The sequence below is a fragment of the Mus caroli genome, unplaced genomic scaffold (genome assembly GCF_978045245.1).
Source record: "Mus caroli unplaced genomic scaffold, Mus_caroli_1 scaffold_1, whole genome shotgun sequence".
In the NCBI taxonomy this organism is placed as follows: Eukaryota; Metazoa; Chordata; class Mammalia; order Rodentia; family Muridae; genus Mus; species Mus caroli.
In genome coordinates, this window is record NW_028227256.1 from 7,077,062 (window position 1) to 7,101,138 (window position 24,077).

General features: G+C 41.4%; 2 protein-coding genes across 12 annotated transcripts in view; one reads left to right on the forward strand and one right to left on the reverse strand.

The window, feature by feature from the left end:
* The window catches only part of Cspp1 (centrosome and spindle pole associated protein 1), a 125,883-nt gene extending 110,195 nt beyond the window's left edge, over positions 1-15,688 (forward strand). For all 11 annotated transcript variants that reach the window (XM_029475063.2, XM_085835597.1, XM_029475064.2 and 8 more), the window contains 6 exons: positions 74-214; positions 2,880-2,926; positions 11,528-11,591; positions 12,240-12,349; positions 13,185-13,323; positions 14,840-15,688. In XM_029475063.2, the coding sequence (XP_029330923.1) occupies positions 74-214; positions 2,880-2,926; positions 11,528-11,591; positions 12,240-12,349; positions 13,185-13,323; positions 14,840-15,051 (713 nt within the window). In that variant the 3' untranslated portion in view covers positions 15,052-15,688. The remainder of the gene's footprint in view (positions 1-73; positions 215-2,879; positions 2,927-11,527; positions 11,592-12,239; positions 12,350-13,184; positions 13,324-14,839) is intronic.
* Positions 15,689-17,343: 1,655 nt separating this feature from the next.
* Positions 17,344-24,077, reverse strand: part of Arfgef1 (ARF guanine nucleotide exchange factor 1) — a 98,381-nt gene continuing 91,647 nt past the window's right edge. The window contains exons 35-39 of the mRNA XM_021167539.3: positions 23,664-23,803; positions 21,538-21,706; positions 20,514-20,652; positions 19,424-19,541; positions 17,344-17,953 (exon numbers count right to left, since the gene is read on the reverse strand). Coding sequence (XP_021023198.1) covers positions 17,789-17,953; positions 19,424-19,541; positions 20,514-20,652; positions 21,538-21,706; positions 23,664-23,803 — 731 coding nt within the window. The 3' untranslated portion in view covers positions 17,344-17,788. The remainder of the gene's footprint in view (positions 17,954-19,423; positions 19,542-20,513; positions 20,653-21,537; positions 21,707-23,663; positions 23,804-24,077) is intronic.

Consider the following 24,077-nt stretch of genomic DNA (forward strand, 5'->3'; position numbering starts at 1 on the left):
GTGCATACCGATTCTTTTTCTAAAATCTCAGTTGAAAGCAAGCTTTAACTTAGTTCTGTAACTTTTGTGACAGATTCAGATACTCGAGTGGATCTGAGATTAATGTACCCAGATCCTCCCCGCGATCATCACACCTTGGAGATTCAGCAGCAGGCCCTACTCCGAGAGCAGCAGAAGAGGCTGAATAGAATAAAGATGCGGAGAGATGCAGGGGGTGAGTGCAAGCCTGGCTGCTTCACATGACACGCAGCTGTGGCCTCTTCCTTCTTCAGCCTTTAAGTTGTTAGTCTTGTTTGTAAGTCTGTTTAAAAAGATTTATTTGTGATTTCACACACACACACACACACACACACACACACACACACACACACACACACAAGGCACTGGTCCTCAGAGGTCAGAAGAGAGTGTGGGATCCCTTGAATCTGGTGTTAGAGGCAGTTGTGAGCCTCTAGGTGGGTGCCAGGAACCAAACTTCTGTCCTGTAAGATCAGCGAGCATTCTTACCCAGTCAGTCATCTCTCCAGTCTTTTTCTTCCCATTAATTTATTTATTTTACATTCTGATCACAGCTCTCCCTTTTCCCCCAGCCTCCCCTCCCCCCACCTTCGAGCCCCTTCCCTCATTCCCTTCTCCCCTTCTCTTCTGAGACAGGGAGAAGGGCCTGGGTACCAATCTACCCTGGCACATCAAGTCACCGCAGGATTAGACACATCCTCTCCCACGGAGGCTGCCCAGTTGCAGGAACATGATCAGGCAAGAAAGAGTCAGGAACAGCCTCTGCTTATTTTTTTGTGGGACCCACATGAAGACCAAATTGCACTTCTGCTACATATGTGCAAGGGGAGGGGGCTTAGGTCCAGTCCATGCATGTTCTTTGACTGGTGGTTAGGTCTCTGAAAGCACCATGGGCGCAGGGTAGTTGACTCTGTAGTCTTCTTGTGGAGTCCCTATCCCCTCAGGATTCCTCAGCACCTCGCCGCCCCTCCCCCCACCTCCCAAAAGGTAGGCCATAGCACTGGCAGCTCCATGCTCATGGGACTCTTTTGCCATAGTTTTGGAAAGGAACACATTCTGTAGAGGGCTCTGATTAAACCTGTAGGGGTCATGTATCCATGCTTGGGAGTTCAGCTGTTCACTATTAATAATAATAATTATTATTATTGCTGGAGGGGTTGGGTACTTGATCATGCCTGATGACTTCCACCCCAAGAACTACCAACAGAGGGCATGAGTGCTCATTTGATACTGGAGCACACTTCTTTTCCTGTGTGGGAGGTTTCTTCTCTTTTCTTTTCTTTTCTTTTCTTTTCTTTTCTTTTCTTTTCTTTTCTTTTCTTTTCTTTTCTTTCCTTTCCTTTCCTTTCCTTTCCTTTCCTTTCCTTTTTCCTTTTTCCTTTTTCCCTTTTCCCTTTTCCCTTTTTCCTTTTTCCTTTCCTTTTTCCTTTCCTTTTTCCTTTCCTTTTTCCTTTTTCCTTTCCTTTTTCCTTTCCTTTTTCCTTTCCTTTCCTTTTTCCTTTCCTTTTTCCTTTTTCCTTTCCTTTTTCCTTTTTCCTTTCCTTTTTCCTTTCCTTTCCTTTTTCCTTTCCTTTTTCCTTTCCTTTTTCCTTTCCTTTTTCCTTTCCTTTTTCCTTTCCTTTCCTTTTTCCTTTCCTTTTTCCTTTTCCCTCCCCTCCCCTCCCCTCCCCTCCCCTCCCCTCCCCTCCCCTCCCTCCTCCCTTGTTTTTCTTTCTTTGTGTGTATTCTGTAAAACATCAGATTTGCATGTATGTTTCTGTATAATTATTTGGTCACGTGAATCTTACCTAGTGCTATAAGCATGACTATGAGGGCACAGAGACTGACCTACACTAACAGGATGTGAGATGGTGGGCAATAAGCTAGGCTGCTGCTCTCAAGGGGCTGCTGATAAACTGTGTAAGTTAGGTCAAATAAACAGCCTACAGGAGCATGTAACTATACACTATGAGTGGGGCCTACAAGTAGGATGGAGTTACCTCAGCATCCATGGCCTTACTGAGCCCTAGGTGCATATTGTGACCATACCTGGGTCCCACAGGCTTTGCCAGCCTATAGGCCATTACGTGTGGGGAGGGTGATCTTGTTACCTGTAGGAAAGTTAAGACCCTGGTTTGGCAGGCTGCTATGGCTTGCAGAATGTGAGGAAGGTGCCTGGCCTTAGGAGGTATAATAGGAATAAGTGATGTAACACTTTAGGCTGATCTTATAGATCAAGGCTTGGATATACACTTTTATAGGAGATATCTTCCCTCCTCATGGTGTGGAATTTTAAATATCAAATGATGATCTGATCTTATCAGTTTAGGCACAGCAAAACTAATAGTCCCCAGAGGGGTCCAGGTCCTTCTCACTAGTAGCAAACACTGACGAGGTAATTATTAGATATGGTTTAACTATGCAAAGTCTCAAGGGAAGGACATGGGCCATCATTGCAGCTCCTTTACTCCCATAGAGTTCTGTCTTTGGAGAAACATGTGGGAACACTGTCAGGCTGCAGAAGGGACTGGGATACCTCTACAGAGGCCTGTCATTGGCTACCTGCAGTTTAACATATTCTAATCCCTAGTGGCTCCACTGAGTGGCTTTGTGCAGAGACTACAGGGGCAAGATTGAAGGTTTCTTTTTAAGAAAAACAATGCCCGTGTTAATTTTTTCTTAGATATCAAAGTTCACAAAGATTTTTATTAATGAGTCATTTAACCAGAATGGATACAGATTTAATGAGAAAGTAGTATAGTTTCTAAGATTGTTCTGGTGTGTGATAGTGAAAGTAATTATCAGTAGAAGGTAATAATAGAAGATCTGAAATGTGTGTATGTCAGCCTTCTTCAAACATTATTCTTTGATTCTGTTTACAGCTGATTTGGACACTATCTCCACTGATAATGTACAGGGGCGCAGAGTGGTAAGCAACCAGTTCACATTCTTCTTTTTTTTGTTTGTTTAACTTTTTATTTTATTTTATTTTATTTTTTTAATTTTTTTTAATACGTATTTTCCTCAATTACATTTCCAATGCTATCCCAAAAGTCCCCCATACCCCCCCCCCCCACTTCCCTACCCACCCATTCCCATTCCCCTGGCCCTGGCATTCCCCTGTACTGGGGCATATAAAGTTTGCAAGTCCAATGGGCCTCTCTTTCCAGTGATGGCTGACTAGGCCATCTTTCGATACATATGCAGCTAGAGACAAGAGCTCCGGGGTACTGGTTAGTTCATAATGTTGTTCCAACTATAGGGTTGCAGATCCCTTTAACTCCTTGGGTACTTTCTCTAGCTTCTGCATAGGGAGCCCTGTGATACATCCAATAGCTGACTGTGAGCATCCACTCCTGTGTTTGCTAGGCCCCGGCATAGTCTCACAAGAGACAGCTATATCTGGGTCCTTTCAGCAAAATCTTGCTAGTGTATGCAATGGTGTCAGCGTTTGGAAGCTGATTATGGGATGGATCCCTGGATATGGCAGTCTCTAGATGATCCATCCTTTCATCACAGCTCCAAACTTTGTCTCTGTAACTCCTTTCATGGGTGTTTTGTTCCCAATTCTAAGAAGGGGCACAGTGTCCACACTTTGGTCTTCATTCTTCTTGAGTTTCATGCGTTTAGCAAATTGTGTCTTCTATCTTGGGTATCCTAAGTTTTGGGCTAATATCCACTTATCAGTGAATACATATTGTGTGAGTTCCTTTGTGATTGTGTTACCTCACTCAAGATGATGCCCTCCAGGTCCATCCATTTGGCTAGGAATTTCATAAATTCATTCTTTTTAATAGCTGAGTAGTACTCCATTGTGTAAATGTACCATATTTTCTGTATCCATTCCTCTGTTGAGGGGCATCTGGGTTCTTTCCAGCTTCTGGCTATTATAAATAAGGCTGCTATGAACATAGTGGAGCATGTGTCCTTCTTACCGGTTGGGACATCTTCTGGATATATGCCCAGGAGAGGTATTGCTGGATCCTCCGGTGTACTATGTCCAATTTTCTGAGGAACCGCCAGACTGATTTCCAGAGTGGTTGTACAAGCTTGCAATCCCACCAACAATGGAGGAGTGTTCCTCTTTCTCCACATCCTCACCAGAATCTGCTGTCACCTGAATTTTTGATCTTAGCCATTCTGAGTGGTGTGAGGTAGAATCTCAGGGTTGTTTTGATTTGCATTTCCCTGATGATTAAGGATGTTGAACATTTTTTCAGGTGCTTCTCTGCCATTCGGTATTCCTCAGGTGAGAATTCTTTGTTCAGTTCTGAGCCCCATTTTTTAATGGGGTTATTTGATTTTTCTGGATTCCACCTTCTTGAGTTCTTTATATATATTGGATATTAGTCCCTTATCTGATTTAGGATAGGTAAAGATCCTTTCCCAATCTGTTGGTGGTTTTTTTGTCTTATTGATGGTGTCTTTTGCCTTGCAGAAGCTTTGCAGTTTCATGAGGTCCCACTTGTCAATTCTCGATCTTACAGCACAAGCCATTGCTGTTCTATTCAAGAATTTTTCCCCTGTGCCCATATCTTCAAGGCTTTTCCCCACTTTCTCCTCAATAAGTTTCAGTGTCTCTGGTTTTATGTGAAGTTCCTTGATCCACTTAGACTTGACCTTAGTACAAGGAGATAGGAATGGATCGATTCGCACTCTTCTACATGATAACAACCAGTTGTGCCAGCACCATTTGTTGAAAATGCTGTCTTTCTTCCACTGGATGTTTTTAGCTCCCTTGTCGAAGATCAAGTGACCATAGGTGTGTGGGTTCATTTCTGGGTCTTCAATTCTATTCCATTGGTCTACTTGTCTGTCACTATACCAGTGCCATACAGTTTTTATTACAATTGCTCTGTAGTAAAGCTTTAGGTCCGGCATGGTGATTCCACCAGAGGTTCTTTTATCCTTGAGAAGAGTTTTTGCTATCCTAGGTTTTTTGTTATTCCAGATGAATTTGCAGATTGCACTTTCTAATTCGTTGAAGAATTGAGTTGGAATTTTGATGGGGATTGCATTGAATCTGTAGATTGCTTTTGGCAAGATAGCCATTTTTACAATGTTGATCCTGCCAATCCATGAGCATGGGAGATCTTTCCATCTTTGAGATCTTCTATAATTTCTTTCTTCAGAGACTTGAAGTTTTTATTATACAGATCTTTCACTTCCTTAGTTAGAGTCACGCCAAGATATTTTATATTATTTGTGACTATTGAGAAGGGTGTTGTTTCCCTAATTTCTTTCTCAGCCTGTTTATTCTTTGTGTAGAGAAAGTCCATTGATTTGTTTGAGTTAATTTTATATCCAGCTACTTCACCGAAGCTGTTTATCAGGTTTAGGAGTTCTCTGGTGGAATTTTTAGGGTCACTTATATATACTATCATATCATCTGCAAAAAGTGATATTTTGACTTCATCTTTTCCAATTTGTATCCCTTTGATCTCCTTTTGTTGTCGAATTGCTCTGGCTAGGACTTCAAGTACAATGTTGAATAGGTATGGAGAAAGTGGACAGCCTTGTCTAGTCCCTGATTTTAGAGGGATTGCTTCAAGCTTCTCACCATATACTTTGATGTTGGCTACTGGTTTGCTGTAGATTGCTTTTATCATGTTTAGGCCTTGAATTCCTGATCTTTCCAAGACTTTTATCATGAATGGGTGTTGGATCTTGTCAAATCCTTTTTCCGCATCTAACGAGATGATCATGTGGTTTTTGCCTTTGAGTTTGTTTATATACTGGATTACGTTGATGGATTTCCGTATATTGAACCATCCCTGCATCCCTGGGATGAAACCTACTTGGTCAGGATGGTGATTGTTTTGATGTGTTCTTGGATTCGGTTAGCCAGAACTTTATTGAGGATTTTTGCATCAATATTCATAAGGGATATTGGTCTGAAGTTTTCTATCTTTGTTGGGTCTTTTTGTGGTTTAGGTATCAGAGTAATTGTGGCTTCATAGAATGAGTTGGGTAGAGCACCTTCTGTTTCTATTTTGTGGAATAGTTTGTGAAGAACTGGGATTAGATCTTCTTTGAAGGTCTGATAGAACTCTGCACTAAACCCATCTGGTCCTGGGCTTTTTTTGGTTGGGAAACTATTAATGACTGCTTCTATTTCTTTGGGGGATATAGGGCTGTTTAGATCATTAACCTGATCTTGATTGAGCTTTGGTACCTGGTATCTGTCTAGAAACTTCTCCATTTCATCCAGGTTCTCTAGTTTTGTTGAGTATAGCCTTTTGTAGAAGGATCTGATGGTGTTTTGGATTTCTTCAGGATCTGTTGTTATGTCTCCTTTTTCATTTCTGATTTTGTTAATTAGAATACTTTCCTTGTGCCCTCTAGTGAGTCTGGCTAAGGGTTTATCTATCTTGTTGATTTTCTCAAAGAACCAGCTCCTTGATTGGTTGATTCTTTGAATAGTTCTTCTTGTTTCCACTTGGTTGATTTCGCCCCTGAGTTTGATTATTTCCTGCCGTCTACTCCTCTTGGGTGAATTTGCTTCCTTTTGTTCTAGTGCTTTTAGGTGTGTTGTCAAGCTGCTAATGTGTGCTCTCTCTAGTTTCTTTTTGGAGGCACTCAGAGCTATGAGTTTTCCTCTTAGAAATGCTTTCATTTTGTCCCATAAGTTTGGGTATGTTGTGGCTTCATTTTCTTTGAACTCTAAAAAGTCCTTAATTTCTTTCTTTATTCCTTCCTTGACCAAGGTATCATTGAGAAGAGTGTTGTTCAGTTTCCACGTGAATGTTGGCTTTCTATTATTTATTTTGTTATTGAAGATCAGCCTTAGTCCATGGTGATCTGATAGGATGCATGGGACAATTTCAATATTTTTGTATCTGTTGAGGCCAATTTTGTGACCAATTATGTGGTCAATTTTGGAGAAGGTACCATGAGGTGCTGAGAAGAAGGTATATCCTTTTGTTTTAGGATAGAATGTTCTGTAGATATCTGCCAGATCCATTTGATTCATAACTTCTGTTAGTTTCACTGTGTCCCTGTTTAGTTTCTGTTTCCATGATCTGTCCATTGGTGAAAGTGGTGTGTTGAAGTCTCCCACTATTATTGTGTGAGGTGCAATGTGTGCTTTGAGCTTTACTAAAGTTTCTTTAATGAATGTGGCTGCCTTTGTATTTGGAGCATAGATATTCAGAATTGATAGTTCCTCTTGGAGGATTTTACCTTTGATGAGTATGAAGTGCCCCTCCCTGTCTTTTTTGATGACTTTGGGTTGGAAGTCAATCTTATCAGATATTAGAATGGCTACTCCAGCTTGTTTCTTCATACCATTTGCTTGGAAAATTGTTTTCCAGCCTTTCATTCTGAGGTAGTGTCTATCTTTTTCTCTGAGATGAGTTTCCTGTAAGCAGCAAAATGTTGGGTCTTTTTTGTGTAGCCAGTTTGTTAGTCTATGTCTTTTTATTGGGGAGTTGAGTCCATTGATATTAAGAGATATTAAGGAAAAGTAATTGTTCCTACCTGTTATTTTTGTTGTTAAAGTTGGTATTCTGTTCTTGTGGCTGTCTTCTTTTAGGTTTGTTGAGGGATTACCTTCTTGTTTTTTCTAGGGCGTGATTCCCGTCCTTGTATTGGTTTTTTTCTGTTATTATCCTTAGAAGGGCTGGATTCGTGGAAAGACAATGTGTGAATTTGGTTTTGTCGTGGAATACTTTGGTTTCTCCATCTATGTTAATTGAGAGTTTGGCTGGGTATAGTAACCTGGGCTGGAATTTGTGTTCTTTTATTGTCTGTATAACATCTGTCCAGGATCTTCTGGCTTTCATAGTCTCTGGTGAAAAATCTGGTATAATTCTGATAGGCTTGCCTTTATATGTTACTTGGCCTTTTTCTCTTACTGCTTTTAGTATTCTATCTTTATTTAGTGCCTTTGTTGTTCTGATTATGATGTGTATTTCTTTTCTCGTCCAGTCTATTTGGAGTTCTGTAGGCTTCTTGTAGGATCATGGGCATCTCTTTAGATTTGGGAAGTTTTCTTCTATAATTTTGTTGAAGATGTTTGCTGGTCCTTTGAGTTGAAAATCTTCATTCTCATCCACTCCTATTATCCGTAGGTTTGGTCTTCTCATTGTGTCCTGGATTTCCTGGATGTTTTGAGTTAGGATATTTTTGCATTTTCCATTTTCTTTGATTGTTGTGCCAATGTTCTCTATGGAATCTTCTGCACCTGAGATTCTCTCTTCCATCTCTTGTATTCTGTTGCTGATGCTCGCATCTATAGTTCCAGATTTCTTTCCTAGGGTTTCTATCTCCAGCGTTGCCTCACTTTGGGTTTTCTTTATTGTGTCTACTTCCCTTTTTAGGTCTTGGATGGTTTTATTCAATTCCATCACCTGTTTGGTTGTGTTTTCCTGCAATTCTTTAAGGGATTTTTGTGCTTCCTCTTTAATGTCTTCTACATGTTTAGCAGTGTTCTGTATTTCTTTAAGTGAGTTATTAAAGTACTTCTTGATGTCCTCTACCATCATCATGAGATATGCTTTTAAATCCAGGTCTAGCTTTTCAGGTGTGTTGGGGTGCCCTGGACTGGGCGAAGTGGGAGTGCTGGGTTCTGATGATGGTGAGTAAGACTGTTAGTAAGATTCTTACGTTTACCTTTCGCCATCTGGTAATCTCTGGAGTTGTTATAGTTGTCTCTGTTTAGAGATTGTTCTTCTGGTGATTCTGATTACCTTCTATCAGCAGACCTGGGAGACAGGCTCTCTCCTCTGAGTTTCAGTGGTTAGAGCACTCTCTGCTGGCAAGCTCTCCTCTTACAGGGAAGGTGCACAGATATCTGGTGTTTGGACCTCCTCCTGGCCGAAGAAGAAGGCCCAAAATAGGACCTTTCCCAGATGCTGTGTTGCTTTGGCAGGTCACAGAAGCTGTCAGCTTCTGTGGTGCACACTCTCATCTGTGCAGACTAAGTTCCTAAGTTCGGCAGAGTCCCGGAACCAAGATGGCGCTCCCTGCTCCTGAGGCAGAGGGCTCGCATGCCGGGTGGACTACTGTCCTCTGGCTGGGAGGGTGCCGGATGTCTGCGGCCCGAAAAGGGTGCTGCCTCAGCGGCTCTGTGGCTCCCGCCTGTCCCAGAAGCTGTCTGCCTCTGTGGTGCACACTCTCACCTGTGCAGACTAAGTTTCAGTTCACATTCTTAATTTAGGGTTTTGGGCCTATGTTAGTTAAGTGAGTACTCCAGACTTTGAATAGGTCCATAATATAGATTGTAAGATGTGGAGCTATGATGTGTAGAGGAAATTGACTGTAATGGGTGAGAATAACATCTGAGTGCCTTGCGCTGCTCTCTTTAGATTTGTTATTTGGGGGAGAGGATGGGTATACAAATAATTTTTATGCTCCAGTTTCCCATTCAGTATTTATAGAATGAAGTTGATCGTAGTTACTGCTGAGGATTACTACAAAGATCCAATTAATATTTGCAAGGAGCAGATAGGTTTGGCATATATATTCTGCCACATTCTCCTAAGTAAAAATGCGTGCAGGCATTACTGTGAGGGTTATGAGATAATACATCTAATTTAAAATCCCTTAGAGTAGAGCCTGGCCATACTGATTGCAGTTGTTAGTTGTCATTAAGATTTATCGCAGCAGAAGTGTCTGTAGTCATATGGAAGAGAAGCAACAATGGAACCTTACATTTACCCTGCAGTGACACTGTATAAGACTGCAGTGACCAGAAGCTGCTCAGTGTGTCCATCTAGAGTATTAAAAAAAGAATCCCTTTGTCCTGGAGCTGTGTGTTCTGAAAAGAAGGGGATACAGTATACTGCTGGCTGTGGGGAGGATGCTGGGAGGGTTGGCTTGGGGGACTTGTTGTTTACAACACAACAAAGGTGGGGAGGTAACCATGGAAACCTTGACAATACACAGAGGAAGTGAGGGCAGAAGGGCATCCATACTGTGCCTACTTTCACAGTTCATGTGTTCGCTTTAGTGTGTTGGATATAGGATGGATTACTTTGAGAATCTAGACAGCTGTGCTGGTCTAGGTTGAGGTTAGGCAGCAGAAGTATCTGAAATGGGTGGGTTTACTTTAGTAAGCTGCTAGGTCTGGGGTAGAGAGGTAGAAAGCAAGAAAAACATAGGGGTTGGGAAGACAGGGAGTTGTTTGACACAGCAAGTTTGAATTGCATAGTACACAGCAGAAGTGGTAAGCACACAGGCCAGAGCCTGGAGATACACATGGCGCTGGAGATCCTTAGGCTGTTTCTAGCCTTTCCCCAGATGAAGTTCGGCCTGCTCTGTGTGCTTGTTCAGGGCTTCCACCTAATGTTGCTGTTCCAGTTTCTCTAAGCTCCCGTTTTGCTAAATTTTAACTAGGTTATTATCTTGCCCATAGCCTTACATCTAACAAACCAGCCCCAGCTCTGGACCCTGGTGGGCTCCAGACTGACCTGTCCTGTACATGGTGCCTCTTTTGGAAGACTGCAGTTTGGTAGATGTTTCCATGTGTGATGGTTACTTTATTTCATGCAAAAGATCATGAAATTTACTATCTGGGGGTTTTGGTTAAAAAGTTTGGCTAAGAAACTCAGTATAAACCACAAGTTTATCATGACTTAAATAAGAAAAAGCCACCTTTCCTCGAAACTGAATTATATAGAAAAGCATATAGGGTGAGCAAGCTGTCATTAAGAAGACTAGGTGTGCTCTGGTCATGCTCCACTTATGGGAAGGACTATAATGCAGAAGTTAAACAGTATTTAGCAGGCTGATGACAGTGGGCTCAGTTGCTGTGACTATCATTTGCCTGGAATGAAAATAGAATCAGCAGTATTCAAAGAGGAGATAGAAATTCAACATAGAGAAGAACTGAGTACTCCAAAAAATGTCAATGGGAGCAAGATAATTCATTGCTGTTATTTACTGCCAGTGTTGGAGCAAAGTGCAGAGATCAGATTGGAAGTTGTAGGCTCCTCCTAACACACAAGGTGGTTTTTATACAAATGTAAACTTGAGTTATTTCCCACAAGGAAGCTCACTGTGCTAAGTCTAGTGCTGTACTTTCCCCTACAGTGTGCCATGCTGTAACTGTGTTGTAACTGTGCAGGCTGCTGTGGTCACGCCAGCGTGTCTATAGTGCCATTGCTTCCCTTCCTTCCATGGGACTCTAGTCTGCAGAATGTAACAGCATACCCTAGTTCTTAGCCCAGAAGACTGAGAAAGCAGACTGCTTAGATTCACTGAGAAAAGACTCTAAGTGATGCTTTAAAGATTGCTCAGCAGTGCGTTCACTGCGTCATGCTTGTTTACACCAACAGTGGGATCCCTTTATCAGCTGAAGGCGCAGGGATGTGGGAGCAGTGAGGAAGCTAGGGGTAAATATCTGTCTGTGTCCTGGTGAGGCTAGTGGGATACTGGAGTGCAGTGAGGAGGGACAGCCTTATCAGCCATCTTTTTTGTCTTGTTGGTGGGATTAGAGTGGAAACCTATGCTGTTAGTATGATTTATTTTCCTACTCCAGACTAAAAATACAGCCATTAACAATACAGTTGTTGTTTTTTTATTTTAGCCCAGAGATGACACTAATGATTTTTTGAAAAATTCATTACTAGAATCTGATAGTGCTTTTATTGGTGAGTATATCTAATGTTATATTAATTTTTAAGTTGTATGTATATCTATGGCTGTTTTAGATCTTTAAGATAGAATATCACTTTGTAGCCCAAGCTGAACTGGACTTACTATGGCCCAGGATGATCTCAACCTTTGATCCTCCTGAGCTCTGGGATTAGAGCTGCATCAGGCTGGTTTAGCCACTTACTTTTGAAAGTAGTGTAGTAGCTACACAAAATGTTGGACAGTCACCATAACACCTGGCAATAATTCCTAGTTTCTGTCCCAAAGAAATAATGCTCACACAGAATATTCAAGTGGCATCATTCCAGTGCCACCAGCTAGCAATAGTCACTAATGGCAAGTGCAGATGCAAAGTGTGATGAATTAATGACTCAGCACCGACATGATCCATGCTGAGAGACCCAGGACTTTGTTTTAGAATTCCACCTATGTGGAGTGTTGGACTGGGCCTGCAGTGTAGTTGCCAGTGATCATACAGGAGCTGTTTGAGGTATTGCAAATTCTAGATAGTAATGACTAAACAACTGTAAATTCACTAAAGAAATCACTGAACGTGTAACATTTCAATAAAGCAATTAAAGAAAAAGACATCAAGACTCTAAGCTTTGAGTAAAATTGACATATTCTTTGTGTGGCCTGTTTAGGAGCTTATGGTGAGACATATCCTGTTATTGAAGACAGTGCCTTCCCTCCACCATCACAGCTGCCCTCTGCAAGGGAACGCAGGAGGAACAAATTAAAAGGACTAGATTTTGTATGTATGATCTTCTCAGTTTAGAAGATTGGGAGTTTGGTTTCAATTTATGTAGTCCCAATTTAAGAAAACAAACCGGGAGGAGGCTTGCTTTGAAAACCAGACGTGTGTGGTCTAAATCTAGGTTCTGCTCTGTTATTTTGGTGAACTTATACCTCTGTAAATGGCATGGACATCCTGTCCTATAAATGTTAAACTTACTGCCTCAGTCTTTATCTCACTCTTTATATAGTATACAGACTTTGGAGAAGCCATAAAAAGCAACTGTTAGCATTTACCAAAAAGCCTATTATACCTGTTATACCCTGATAATAACATGATATGGTAGCAACTCCATTTTGGTCAAGTCCTAGCATTTAAATAATGACCAAACAGTGCAACAGGGAGAATAAAGTCTTTTCAATGAATGGTGCTAGAGAACCTGTTTCTCTATGCCAGAGGAGTTCAGACCTTGTCTCTCAAAAGTATATGCAAAAACTAACTAGAGTGTATCACAAAAACATGTTTATATAAACCCTCCCAAAATACAAATTGGTCTTTATTTAAACACTAGGACTAGTTTCTGTATTCTTTTCTCTACTGTTGCTTTGTGCATCTGCCCCACCAGTAGTAACACACACAAGTGGAGCCTCAGTTGCCTGTGTTTGGCCTTCTGTGCCCTACTTCCTGAGCCTTATGCCAGCAATTATTTCACTGAAGTGCTACCTCTAAGCCCTGACAAAGACAGAGACAGGATCCATATGCTCCCAGTTTGCTCTTCAGTGTGTGTTGATCGGGTATAACCCCATGCTGGCTGACTGTTGGAGTGTTCCTAAATTCTCTCTCTTAACTTTAGGATAGTAATCGGCCACACACCCCACAAGATGGTCTCTCTTTAAAATCTATCTCCAGTGTAAATGTCGATCAAGTGAGAATGAGAAATGAAGACAGAATGAGAAGACTGACTGAGCAGCAGCAGAAACCCACTAACACAGGTACTTACATACAAGATATCCACTGGATGATGGAACACCTGAAGGGAAAGAACGTTCAAGTGCTTTGAGTTTTAAAAAAGGTCAAGGTCATAAACTAGCTTGGAAACCCAGGGCTTGGGCTTAATTGTGCAGCAGGCTCTTCACACTAGGTGTTGGTTAGAGTATTATCTAAGCACTTACAGGAGGCCCTGTGCATGAAATATGTCTAGGCTGTCTCCGCAGGTTAAGTGCTGACTGGTAAGCACTCACTGTTTTTAAGTAATATATCTTTTAAAGACAATTTTACCTTTACTTGGCTTTTTGTGACACGAAGAACAAAAAGGTAGCTTTTCAGTTAATATTCTAAGCCAACAAGCTAATTTTCTCATGATGAGTGGTCTTGGGTGAAACTTCTCACAAGGCAGCTTCAGACCTCTCCTGCCAGCCCGTGCCACACTCTCTTCCTTTCCTTCCTTTTCCTTTAAGTCAGGCTCTTAGTCCCTGGCTGGCACCATGGGCCAGAGTTGTAGCAGAGTTGCCTATTTATAGAATGCTCTTAGGTCTGTTAAGCTGCACTACAGGATTTTCGTTGATGCAACTTTTTCTTAAATATTTTTTAATGCTACTTTTAAACTGAACTCATTTCTCCAGTCCAGGAGTGGTGTTTTGTGATAGTAAATATTTTTCACTAAATATGAAAACACAAAAACAATTAAGGTCATGTCATAATTGAAATGTCTTAAAAGGCATTTTCCACTCATGTATACCTAGAATTCCTCCTTTGTTTTAGAGCCAGTAACCTTGAACTAGTACCTAAGAAGAATATATTTGAGAGACAATAGAGAAACTAAGATTCTTTCAGGTTTTCAATATCTAAACTATTTTTGTTTTAATATTGTCCTTTTAAACAGGAGCTTTTTGGTACAATGTGGATTGACTGCTTATTAAGCTGGTTGTACATTGTACCCCTTTGCTAAGCCAAAGACCAAGATTATATATATATATATATATATATATATATTTTTTTTTTTTTTAAGAAAAAGAAGTTGACATCACAGGGTAGGAAGACAGATTTTTTCCTACTTTATACTTATTAAGTCAAATACAGATGTAGAATTTGAATAAGATCAAATGTGATTAACAAACAAGTCACCTGTTAATGTCCTTAGATTAGTGCAGTATGTCAGCAATTTCCTCAGAATGACTTTTAGTGTACCTATCAGTGCTAAATTAATGTCCTTCCGTTGTTTTTCCTATGGTAACAGACACACAATAAGATAGCCTGTATTTCTACAGTCAGCTTTTAATGTTTGCTAGAGCCTGCTTTGTAGCTGTCAGTGCCAGAGTCCATGTATTTCTCTCCACCCCCATCGTAGTCCCTTTCTCAACATGCTTTCCTATTTCTATCAGGGAGAGTCAGTTGTTGGGGGAGGCCTGTAATCTTGTGAAGAGATGCGGAGTTGTAATGGGCTGGCTTGTCGGTGCCCTATGTACATCACCTGCTACCTACCCAACTTGTACCTTTTGCCTTCTGTAGATGAGGAGGGTTCACTGGTTGATCCTGATGACATCATGAGACACCTGAGTGATGATGGACGCAACTCTGTGGCAACTGAGCCCTGGCTCCGCCCTGGCACTTCAGAAACTCTGAAACGGTTCATGGCAGAGCAGCTGAATGAGGAACAGCAGCAGGGTCCTGGGAAGCCAGGCACTTTTACTTGGCAGGGACTCTCTGCTGCACATGCTTAAAATAAACCCTCTCTGGATCCAGTAGTGCCTTTTACAGTGGAACGCTCACCTCTATCTTGACTACTATGTCTTGCTTGTGGCCCTACTTTAATATTAGTTATTTATGTTCTATCTATATGGAAAGTGTATTTTTCCCATGATGATACGTTATGTATATATAATGTACATAAAAGCCCTGATTATTGATTTCTAATTGTATAGAATTATTTTTGCAATTTTGCTATGGGTGGTAATGAACTCTTGATTGAGCTACCATATGTGCATTAAAATGTGCTTGCCATTAAGAGGTGGTGAGTTAAAGTGTACACAGCACTGTGAAACAGTACATTGTTACTAGCCTTCTTGCCACTGTTAGCATCGCGGAGAAACAATTCAGAGTGACTTGTTTTATATACCTGCTGTTGCTGTGACTATGCCAGCTGCTAGGCAATGAAAGATTCAAACAAGCTGCCCATTCTCATATCTGTAGTTACACATTTGAGAGGAGCAAAGGGATTTGTGATCATCCATGAGCCATGATTAAATGTTACATTTTTCTGCCTCCATCTTATTTTTATGCTGATAGAAGCACAGACTGGGTTACTAATTTATCTGATTTCACTATTTCTTGACACAAATAAAGTTCTATTTTTATTAACTACCAGTGTCAGTTTCTTTACTCAAAGTGTTTCTAGGGGTTGAAAAGGTCCCATCCAGAGAGGATAGAGGCAGTGGTCGTCTGTCCCACCACCTGAGACACTTGGCTACGTGAACTGATAAGTAAATGATATTTTACTTCATAAAGACTCATTCAACTTCCAGAAATTCTAGAAAATAATTCTTACTTGGATTAGGGTCTTCAGTGTGTACCATGATGGCAGTTGAAGACAGGCAGCCACTGTTTCTCTGTAATTTCCAGGGATAAAATCAACATCCGATTTTGACATTAGAGTTTACCAAAAATAAGACATTTGTGGTATTCATTCTTGTTTTTTTTGGCTACATCTAATTTTTATGTTCAATTTTGCTCTGATAATAAGTTTTCTTCTGTCAACATTTGAAAATAACAATTGTGTCCTCTTCAGCCATGGGAGGAAATGGCTTAGACCAGAAAACACTGAAGTAACTTAGTTCTAGCATTTAGCCTGGCCTTGTCATAAATACTAACTTCTCATTATTTAGGGACATATTTCCTGTTTTGAAATTAACCACTGCAGTTTTGATTTTTAATGCTTTGTACCATGGAACCGACTGATCTATAAAATGCCATAGTATAAACTACCAGCATGGCGGGGGAGCATTGTTTCAGTCTTAAAAAATAATAGCATTATCGCTGAGTAATAAATACGCTTTCGGGTATCTTAAGATTAAGACAGGCAGTTGAAGAATCCAATGTAGACTGCGAAGAAGGGTCTCTCTCTGTAGCTTAAAAAAAATCTTTTCATGGTTTGACCTTTAATTAAAACAAACCAAAAAACAATGAAAACAGGGCTGTGGGTTACACTGCACTGATGAAATAATTCAAAAACTTTATTGACCTATAACCTGATTAGATATGCCAGATGAGAATCAATATTGTACAGAAAGTTGTACAGAATTTTTTACATAGAAAACTTTACATCTGTACCATATACATATCCACCTGAAAACATTTTCTACATCCACTGTTATATGGAATGCTTGATAAGCTTTTCATTCTAACCATCAGAGCACAGTTCACAGTATGAATACATTTCCAGTAAATCTAACCTCCCAAAACCATGCCAGGTTTGTTATTTTTAATATATTCAACATTAAATTCTGTACATAGAATAAAATCTACATCAAGCCCCGCCACCCAAAAGAAAAAGTGACAGCAACCTAGATTCATTTTGCAGTGATTCAAGTTTCAGTCTGTGAAAGGTCATCTATTTTAATGGCTTGTCTTTAAAAGCCCTAAGAGAGTGAGTATGTTACAGGTAGTTCTGGTCAGCAGGGATGTTTTCTACCTTGGTGGTTTCCCCTTCCTGTTGTGATCTTGACAGGCATCGGCCACAACAGATTCAGGGCACAGCAAGCCCTCAAAATGACCACCACTCCCCCAAAGACTAAAAGTTCAACCCAAATGTTTTAGTGCATTTGACAAAATATTATGGGTATTTAGCAAGTAGATAAGAAAATAAAGAAATAAAACAGTGCAGGAGGAACAATATGTTTAAGATTTTTATATTACAGACCTGCATCTCTGTACATTTTCACAGAAAGATGATGATTACCGGTATCTCAGATAGCCTGAGTGTGCAAAAATCTTCAGAGTAAGAATACCATAGTTGCTAAATATCTTTTACCATGAGCAATAATTTTTTCTCCCCCCCCCCAATTATAAACATTTTATCCTTCAAAATACAGCTCTCCTGAGTTGTACTTCTCGCAGAAGTTCAGTCTTTCCATCCATACTTCTTTGGGTAATTTCATTTCTGTACCTGCCACAGTGTGGGCTCACCCTGCTTAGAGGACAGGGAAGGACCCTAAAGGTAGGCTGACGCTGTCTGAACAGCCTTTCTGCTCAATGTGAGCCCAACACGAGACAGAAGCCACTGGGTTACTAAAGGGACTGGAGGGAGGGAGTGTTCCGACCTTGAGTTAGAGGTGTAAGCGTCTTACCAGTAACTCAGACACTACAATTGAGAGAAACATTTTTCAGGTAGGAAGCCTCTGCTGCAGGGTCCTTTCACAGAGCAGAGCAATGTAAACACCAACAGAAAAACATCGGCTCTCATCATTGCCTGTTTATCCCAAGTTCCTGTTCAGGTGGTTGTGATATTTGAAATACTATTCCAATTCGCAGGAAAAATCTTCTAAGAACAGCACGCAGTTCCGGAATCAAGTCAAATTGCATAATTTCACATAAGAGAGGGTAGTAGAATGACGCATGAGCTTTAAACTGGGGGGAGAGAAACATCTTTGTTAGTACTGCTTCTGTTACACAGCACAGAAACCAACCTGACATTAAAAGTGACTGCAGAGACACAAGTCTGCCCAAGTTACGGTAAGGACATGGATTATACAACTGAAAACCTACGATGAATTAAAAAAACTATATCCAGGACACTTGGTTCTTCATCATTGTTTTAAAAACAACTTCAATTCCATGTATGACAAAATTTAATAAATAAGCATGTTTTTCCTGCATAGAGCAAGAGAAGCAGAATAGGAAGGAGAGTTGAATTTTATAATCTAAGTTATTGAAATTGCATCCTCTGATTATTAAATACAACTTTTAGATTTCAAGCACTCTGCATAGCTCTGTGGTAGAATGGTCTCACACCTGGATCAAGCTCAAGCAACTGTGCACACCCACGAGGCAGTTCAAAGTGGTTGGATCATCGGAAGTGAGAAGACTCACCTGAGTCTGGGCCACACCTAGTAGCAGCCCATATGCCTTTCTGTGGGCAGGGGAGCCACTGCTAGACTCTCTGGACCACAGCCTGTAACCCAGTCTAGGCAACGCACGCACGCACGCACGCACGCACATGCACTCATAGACATGCACGCACGCAGGCAGGCATGCACACAGTCCATCGGTCTGTCTCTGAGTTCTGTTTTTCTAGGACCCTGACTAACAGCAACTGCAGCATGACATTCCACTTTTATAGCTCCAGTGACTTATACTTGGACTCATTATTGCTTTAGTTCCTTTGTCTCTGAACTCTGGTCTCTCTCTTCTCTCCTTCATGCTCTTCCACACTGTAGCAGAGGCAGTACAGTCTACCGTGGCCAGAGAATAGACAAGAGGGAAGACAAAGACACTGGACAGCACTGAGTGGCACGGCCTGGCCCCATCTGCTAGTCTAAAGCTTCAAGTGTCAGGCCACCTAACTGGGCATTTGAAATTTAGGACCCATAGCAACTTATATTTAAATTATCTTGAAAAATACTGTAAATTACTTATATTTATCTGTAAATTACTTCAAAAATAAAAATATATAGTTTCAAAAATACTGTAATATATTCATTTATATGAAAATATATGTCTCTATACATTTACATATAGATAATTTCTACCTTTATATCTATCTGTTGGCCTAAGTTGTTCACTAGAGGCTTTAGTCACCTGGAACTACTAAATGTACTAAAGGCTGGATGCAGCCTGGAGCTCAGCCCCAAGAAGTAGACCATGGGGCACAGGCTCCAGGGCAAGGTCACACTGTGTGGCCTGAATCCATGTTTTCAGTTGGGGGAATTTAAGTGACTCTACGGGTCATAATGGGGATTTCGCTGTTGAGGAACCTATCCAAGTATCCAATGGGACTCTAAGTCTTCTTCTCATTGGATTGCTGAAATTGTTAGAGAACAAAGCCAAGTGAGAGTCTGCATAGCTTAGGCTATGAGTGCACAGAAGCCGCAAACTCACCCTGTTGTCACTGATCTTCAGAACTTTAGTGAGGAACAATAACAGTAAGTTCGTCCAGGCTTCGCGGTGACTTTCGGATGTTAGCGTGAGGAAGTAACTCAGCGCCTCACTGCAGACGCTGGAAAAGAGAAGCTGCCTTTTACATCCTGAAACCGACTGTGTGCGTTCACAGAGAACCCTCAAGACAAGGGGAGTGAGTAGTCGTACCTCTGTGAACTGGCTACATCCTATTTGTTTATACGGACTGGAGCACCAACACACGGTTTTCAAATGAGGAAGAAAACAAAACACCGAGGGAATCTACTGGAACTGTTTAGAAAACCCACAGCTCCATTTTCTAAGTTTTACTTAGATGGAGTCCCTGAGAGAGTGGGTGTGCAGGCCTCATACTGAGACTTGGCTTCAAATTGTGGTGTTTTCTTTCACTGATAGGAGAATTAAATTTTTCTGCACCTGATTAGTTTTATTCCTAAAATAGGCGATTGGAATCGCGAGTTCTGAGATGTATTGAACCACTGCTCTCAGGACAGGAACAAACAATGCACAAGCAATTTTCTTCCTAAATGACAATTCAGTCTCAGCACAAACTATATTTAGTTATTATGAAGTAAAACAATGAAATCCAACTAATCAAAATTCCAAATACTTTAAAAAAATAATAAAATGCCAGCAGGTAAGGTAACCTGTCACTTCCCAACTGATTTGTAAAAGAGACCCATCTCATAGCACTGAGAAGACTCAAGAACATCACCAAGTTTCTGAAGGTTAAAGACTTCCTCTTGGTCCTGTATGTTAGACACAATCTGCTCAGTTGTCAGGTGGACACAAAACAGCTTTCACCTCAGCTAGCCTCAGGTGCTGCTGCCGTCCCAGACACCCAGGATGCAAAGGTGGGCGTTCGCAGCCAGCCTGTGTGACACAGGTGAGAGGCCTCCTGTGCAGGGGAGAGGGACTGGACCGCCACACGGTTGACTGAATGTTCACACTCATCTGTGAGTTGGGGCTTCCAGGTTCACAGGTTCAGCTACCTGTTTGCTGCTGCTATTATGCCTTCCATATCTCACATAGCTACCATCCAAGAGAACCTTACTTCAAAAGCCTCTGCTGGACTTCTTCCCAGGCATTGACTCTGCTCTCGTCCATGTACATCCGGAAGAGAATGCGCAGCCCACACGCCAGGCTGCTTGTCTCCTGTTTTAGAAGATTGGGCTTGGACTTGCCTTTGAAGCCTGCAGAAAGGGGAAGTTTCTGGAGTTAGACAAAAGGCCCCTTATAGAAAGGTCAAACAGCTCACTGGTGGGTATCTTCTGTCTGTGTTCAGGTGTCACTACTGGCTGTTTATAAAGCAGATCCTATAGGCCAGTGGATCTCAACCTGTGGGTCATGAACCCTTTGTGGTTGCATATTAGATATTTACATTATGTTTCATAACAATTGCAAGATTATACTTATGAAGTAGCAATGAGATAACTTTATGATTGGGGATCACCAAAATATGAAGATCTGTATTAAAGAGTCACAGCATTAGGAATGTTGAGAATCACCGATAGGCCTTAGATATAAAACAGCTTGGGAAAGCAGGACACTCCTAAAGAGTTACACCTGGAGCTCTTCAGGTAGAACAGCAGCTGCAGTGCTCTGCCTATGGCAGGGCTCCATAATGCAAGCCAGAAACATTAAAGGGCAGAGGAACCCAGGCCCTCACAGGGATGTCCTAGTCAGAGGGTAACAACAAGGGTAGGGGAAAAGGCAAGTGCCGTTCTGTCCTTCTCTATGTTGGGTCACCAAGGGGAGAGGATGAACAAAGACGGCCAGCACTGTAGTGGGTACAGAAGGTGATACTTGAGACAACAGCCCCTTCATTTTCCTGGCTGTGCTCTGAGGACTCTCTTCTATGAGTAGGCACTGACATCTATTTTCTTTTTTCTTCCTTTTTTTGGTGGGGGGAGGGGGAGGACTTTGAGACTGGGTTTCTGTGTGTACCCCTGACTGACTTCAAACTCAGAGAGCCTGCCTGCCTTTTTTCACTAGACCTAAAGTGCTCACTCAGGGAATTTTGACAATCACATACATCAGTGTGTTCTCAGTGACAGCATGAGACCTGGACAGCTTACCTGCTTTCCACAGAGCAGTCCTCTGTTCATTGTTGGAATTAAATGCTTTTGCAAATCTATGTGACTCTAATAAGCAGTCCAGTAGCTTGAACAGTTGTTGTGATGTTAAAAAGCGGTACATTCCTTGGTCTTGAGTATCAACTCGAACATCGAAGTCTACTGCATCTCTCTTTGGAAAACAAATGGCCATAACATACACTTAACCAGTTTTAGTAAACTTAAGACTCAACGATCCCCGCCCCATATTCTGCTCTCTTTAATATTTACATATACACGTTTATGCCTGCTCGTTTGTATGTGAACCATGTGTATGCAGGTACCCACACAGGCTACAGGATTGTTAATTCCCTTGGAACCAGAGATATAGGAAGCTATGAACTGCCAGACAGGGTGCTAGAAATGAAACTGGGTCTTCTGCCAAGAACAGCAACTATTCTTAACCTTTGAGCCGTCTCTGCAGCTCCCACTTCCTAGTCAAATTACTAATTTACCATAGAAAACAGACAGAAAAGGCTATGGCAAACAAGAGTTTCCTGGTGAAGGCCTACTCTTTTGCATGAGACTTTGTCCCAGGACTGCTTCTCACTGCTGATGTGTCTTTCCTGCTACCATTACATAGCCTAATGATTCCTGGCTCAACTCACGCTATTTCCTGCAGATCAACATGAGGATAACTTGTATCAATCAATGCTGTTTAGATGGATTAACGACTTTAGAGGATTCCTGATTTGAGTGAAATAATTTTAAGAACAAAGTTTAAGGAGATGGTTTTAGTTGTTTTGCCGGAAAGATGTAATACAGTTAGAGTCAAGAATAGAATGTGCCCCCTCCTCACAGGACAATAAGTAAAGGCCGCATAATAAGAAATATAATGAGCTTTCATAAATTACACTAAGAAGAGAAATAGGCTTGGGATAGATTTGTGATCCAGGAAAAACGTCCACTCTAGGTCACACTCAAGGACAAGGCCCCTTGAACTGTGGTACAGCAAGGCCATGTGAGACTGCTGCTCTGAACTAACAATGAGCTTACAGAATGAAGCACTGGTCTGAACTTAACTACTGACATCCTTCTGGAACTGTAACTCCCCTTTTGTGTAAAGTTTTATCTCTGAGGTAATTTTATAGACAACTTTTGTCTAAGAAGGAATAAAAAGGCTGAGAAAAAACACAAAATGTGGCTACTGGCAGTCTGCTCCATCCACCAAATGTATATATGCCTATTTGTATGGATGTACATACGTATGTGTGCAGGCATATGTGTATGTATGCATGTGCACTTGTGAAACTGATGAAACAGGTGGCAGGGCCCAGCAGAGCGAGTACATGAGTGTGTGTGTGTTTGCTGATTTTCTCTTCATCCTTTTTATTTCCTTCTCTTTGGCTCATTTAGGAGTAAAGAGCCTAAGGAACTAAGAGTCTTTTCTCAATCCCTGCTGCTATCAGCTTTTGGCCCACAGAACATTGAGAGAGTTAAAGGCCAGAGGTCATCCACCTTTGGCATTCAAGTGAAGGCCACCTTGTTTTTCATCTCTGGAGAAAAGCTCTTTATTATCACTAAGCATGCTGACAAATCACCCGTCTGGGAAGCAGAAGGAGGCACTGCCCTCATGCCTCCTAGTGCTCCTGTGGCTGTTACTCTGGTTCTTCAAGCAAAGCTCCTTGACAGAGTTAACATCAACAGTCTCCAAGTCCTCTACTCTTACACCTACTAAAATCAGGCTTCTGTCCTTGGTGTTAAACTGAGTTCCATGTCAAGCTTATGAAGTCCTAAGAACTATCAGAGGGCAGTTCTTATGTACAGTGTTCTGTGACCTATCTTAGAGTAGTTGTTCCCATCGTTCTTAAACCATTATCTGTAGCTGACTTCTACGATGACCTCATCTAGCTTCTCTTCAGGCCTCTTTGGTTTCTGTGGAGTTCCTACACGCTGCTTTGTCTGTAGTGCATGAGGCCCCGGAGCACATGCCCTCACCCTCCTTCTCTGCCAGGGCCATTCTTACGCCTTACGACACCGTGACCCAGGCTCAGGGCTTGGAAAGGTAGTTGTGAGGAAGACATCTCGAGTGCAGGTGTCATCTGAGGTCTAGACACCTCAAGTTCTTTCCTCGTCTCACAGCTCCTTACCTGGGCAGCAGCTAAGTTCTCTGCATCCTCCTTCTTGCTTGTGGCTGGGAAGAAGACAATGTTGTCGATGGTCTGGATGAGTTCCAGCTGCACAACACATTTAATCAACAGGGCAGCAAACAATTTTTGTTCTGGGAATTCTGTGAGGAAACCGCCCCAATGCACATGCAAACAGAACATTATTTTGAATCCTTTATAATCTCTATAACATTATAACGCTAAGGAAACATTACTATGTACAAAGGTCACACACTCACACTGCACATCTGTACTGAAGAAGACATCCTGCCTTTGTTCATAGGTACCACTTGCTATAGTAACATTGTGTCGATGAAATGTTTAGGAAAATAATTGCTTAAATTAAAACCTCTTATGCGCCTTGAACAGTGTATGTGTTCTAATTGGTTATATGCA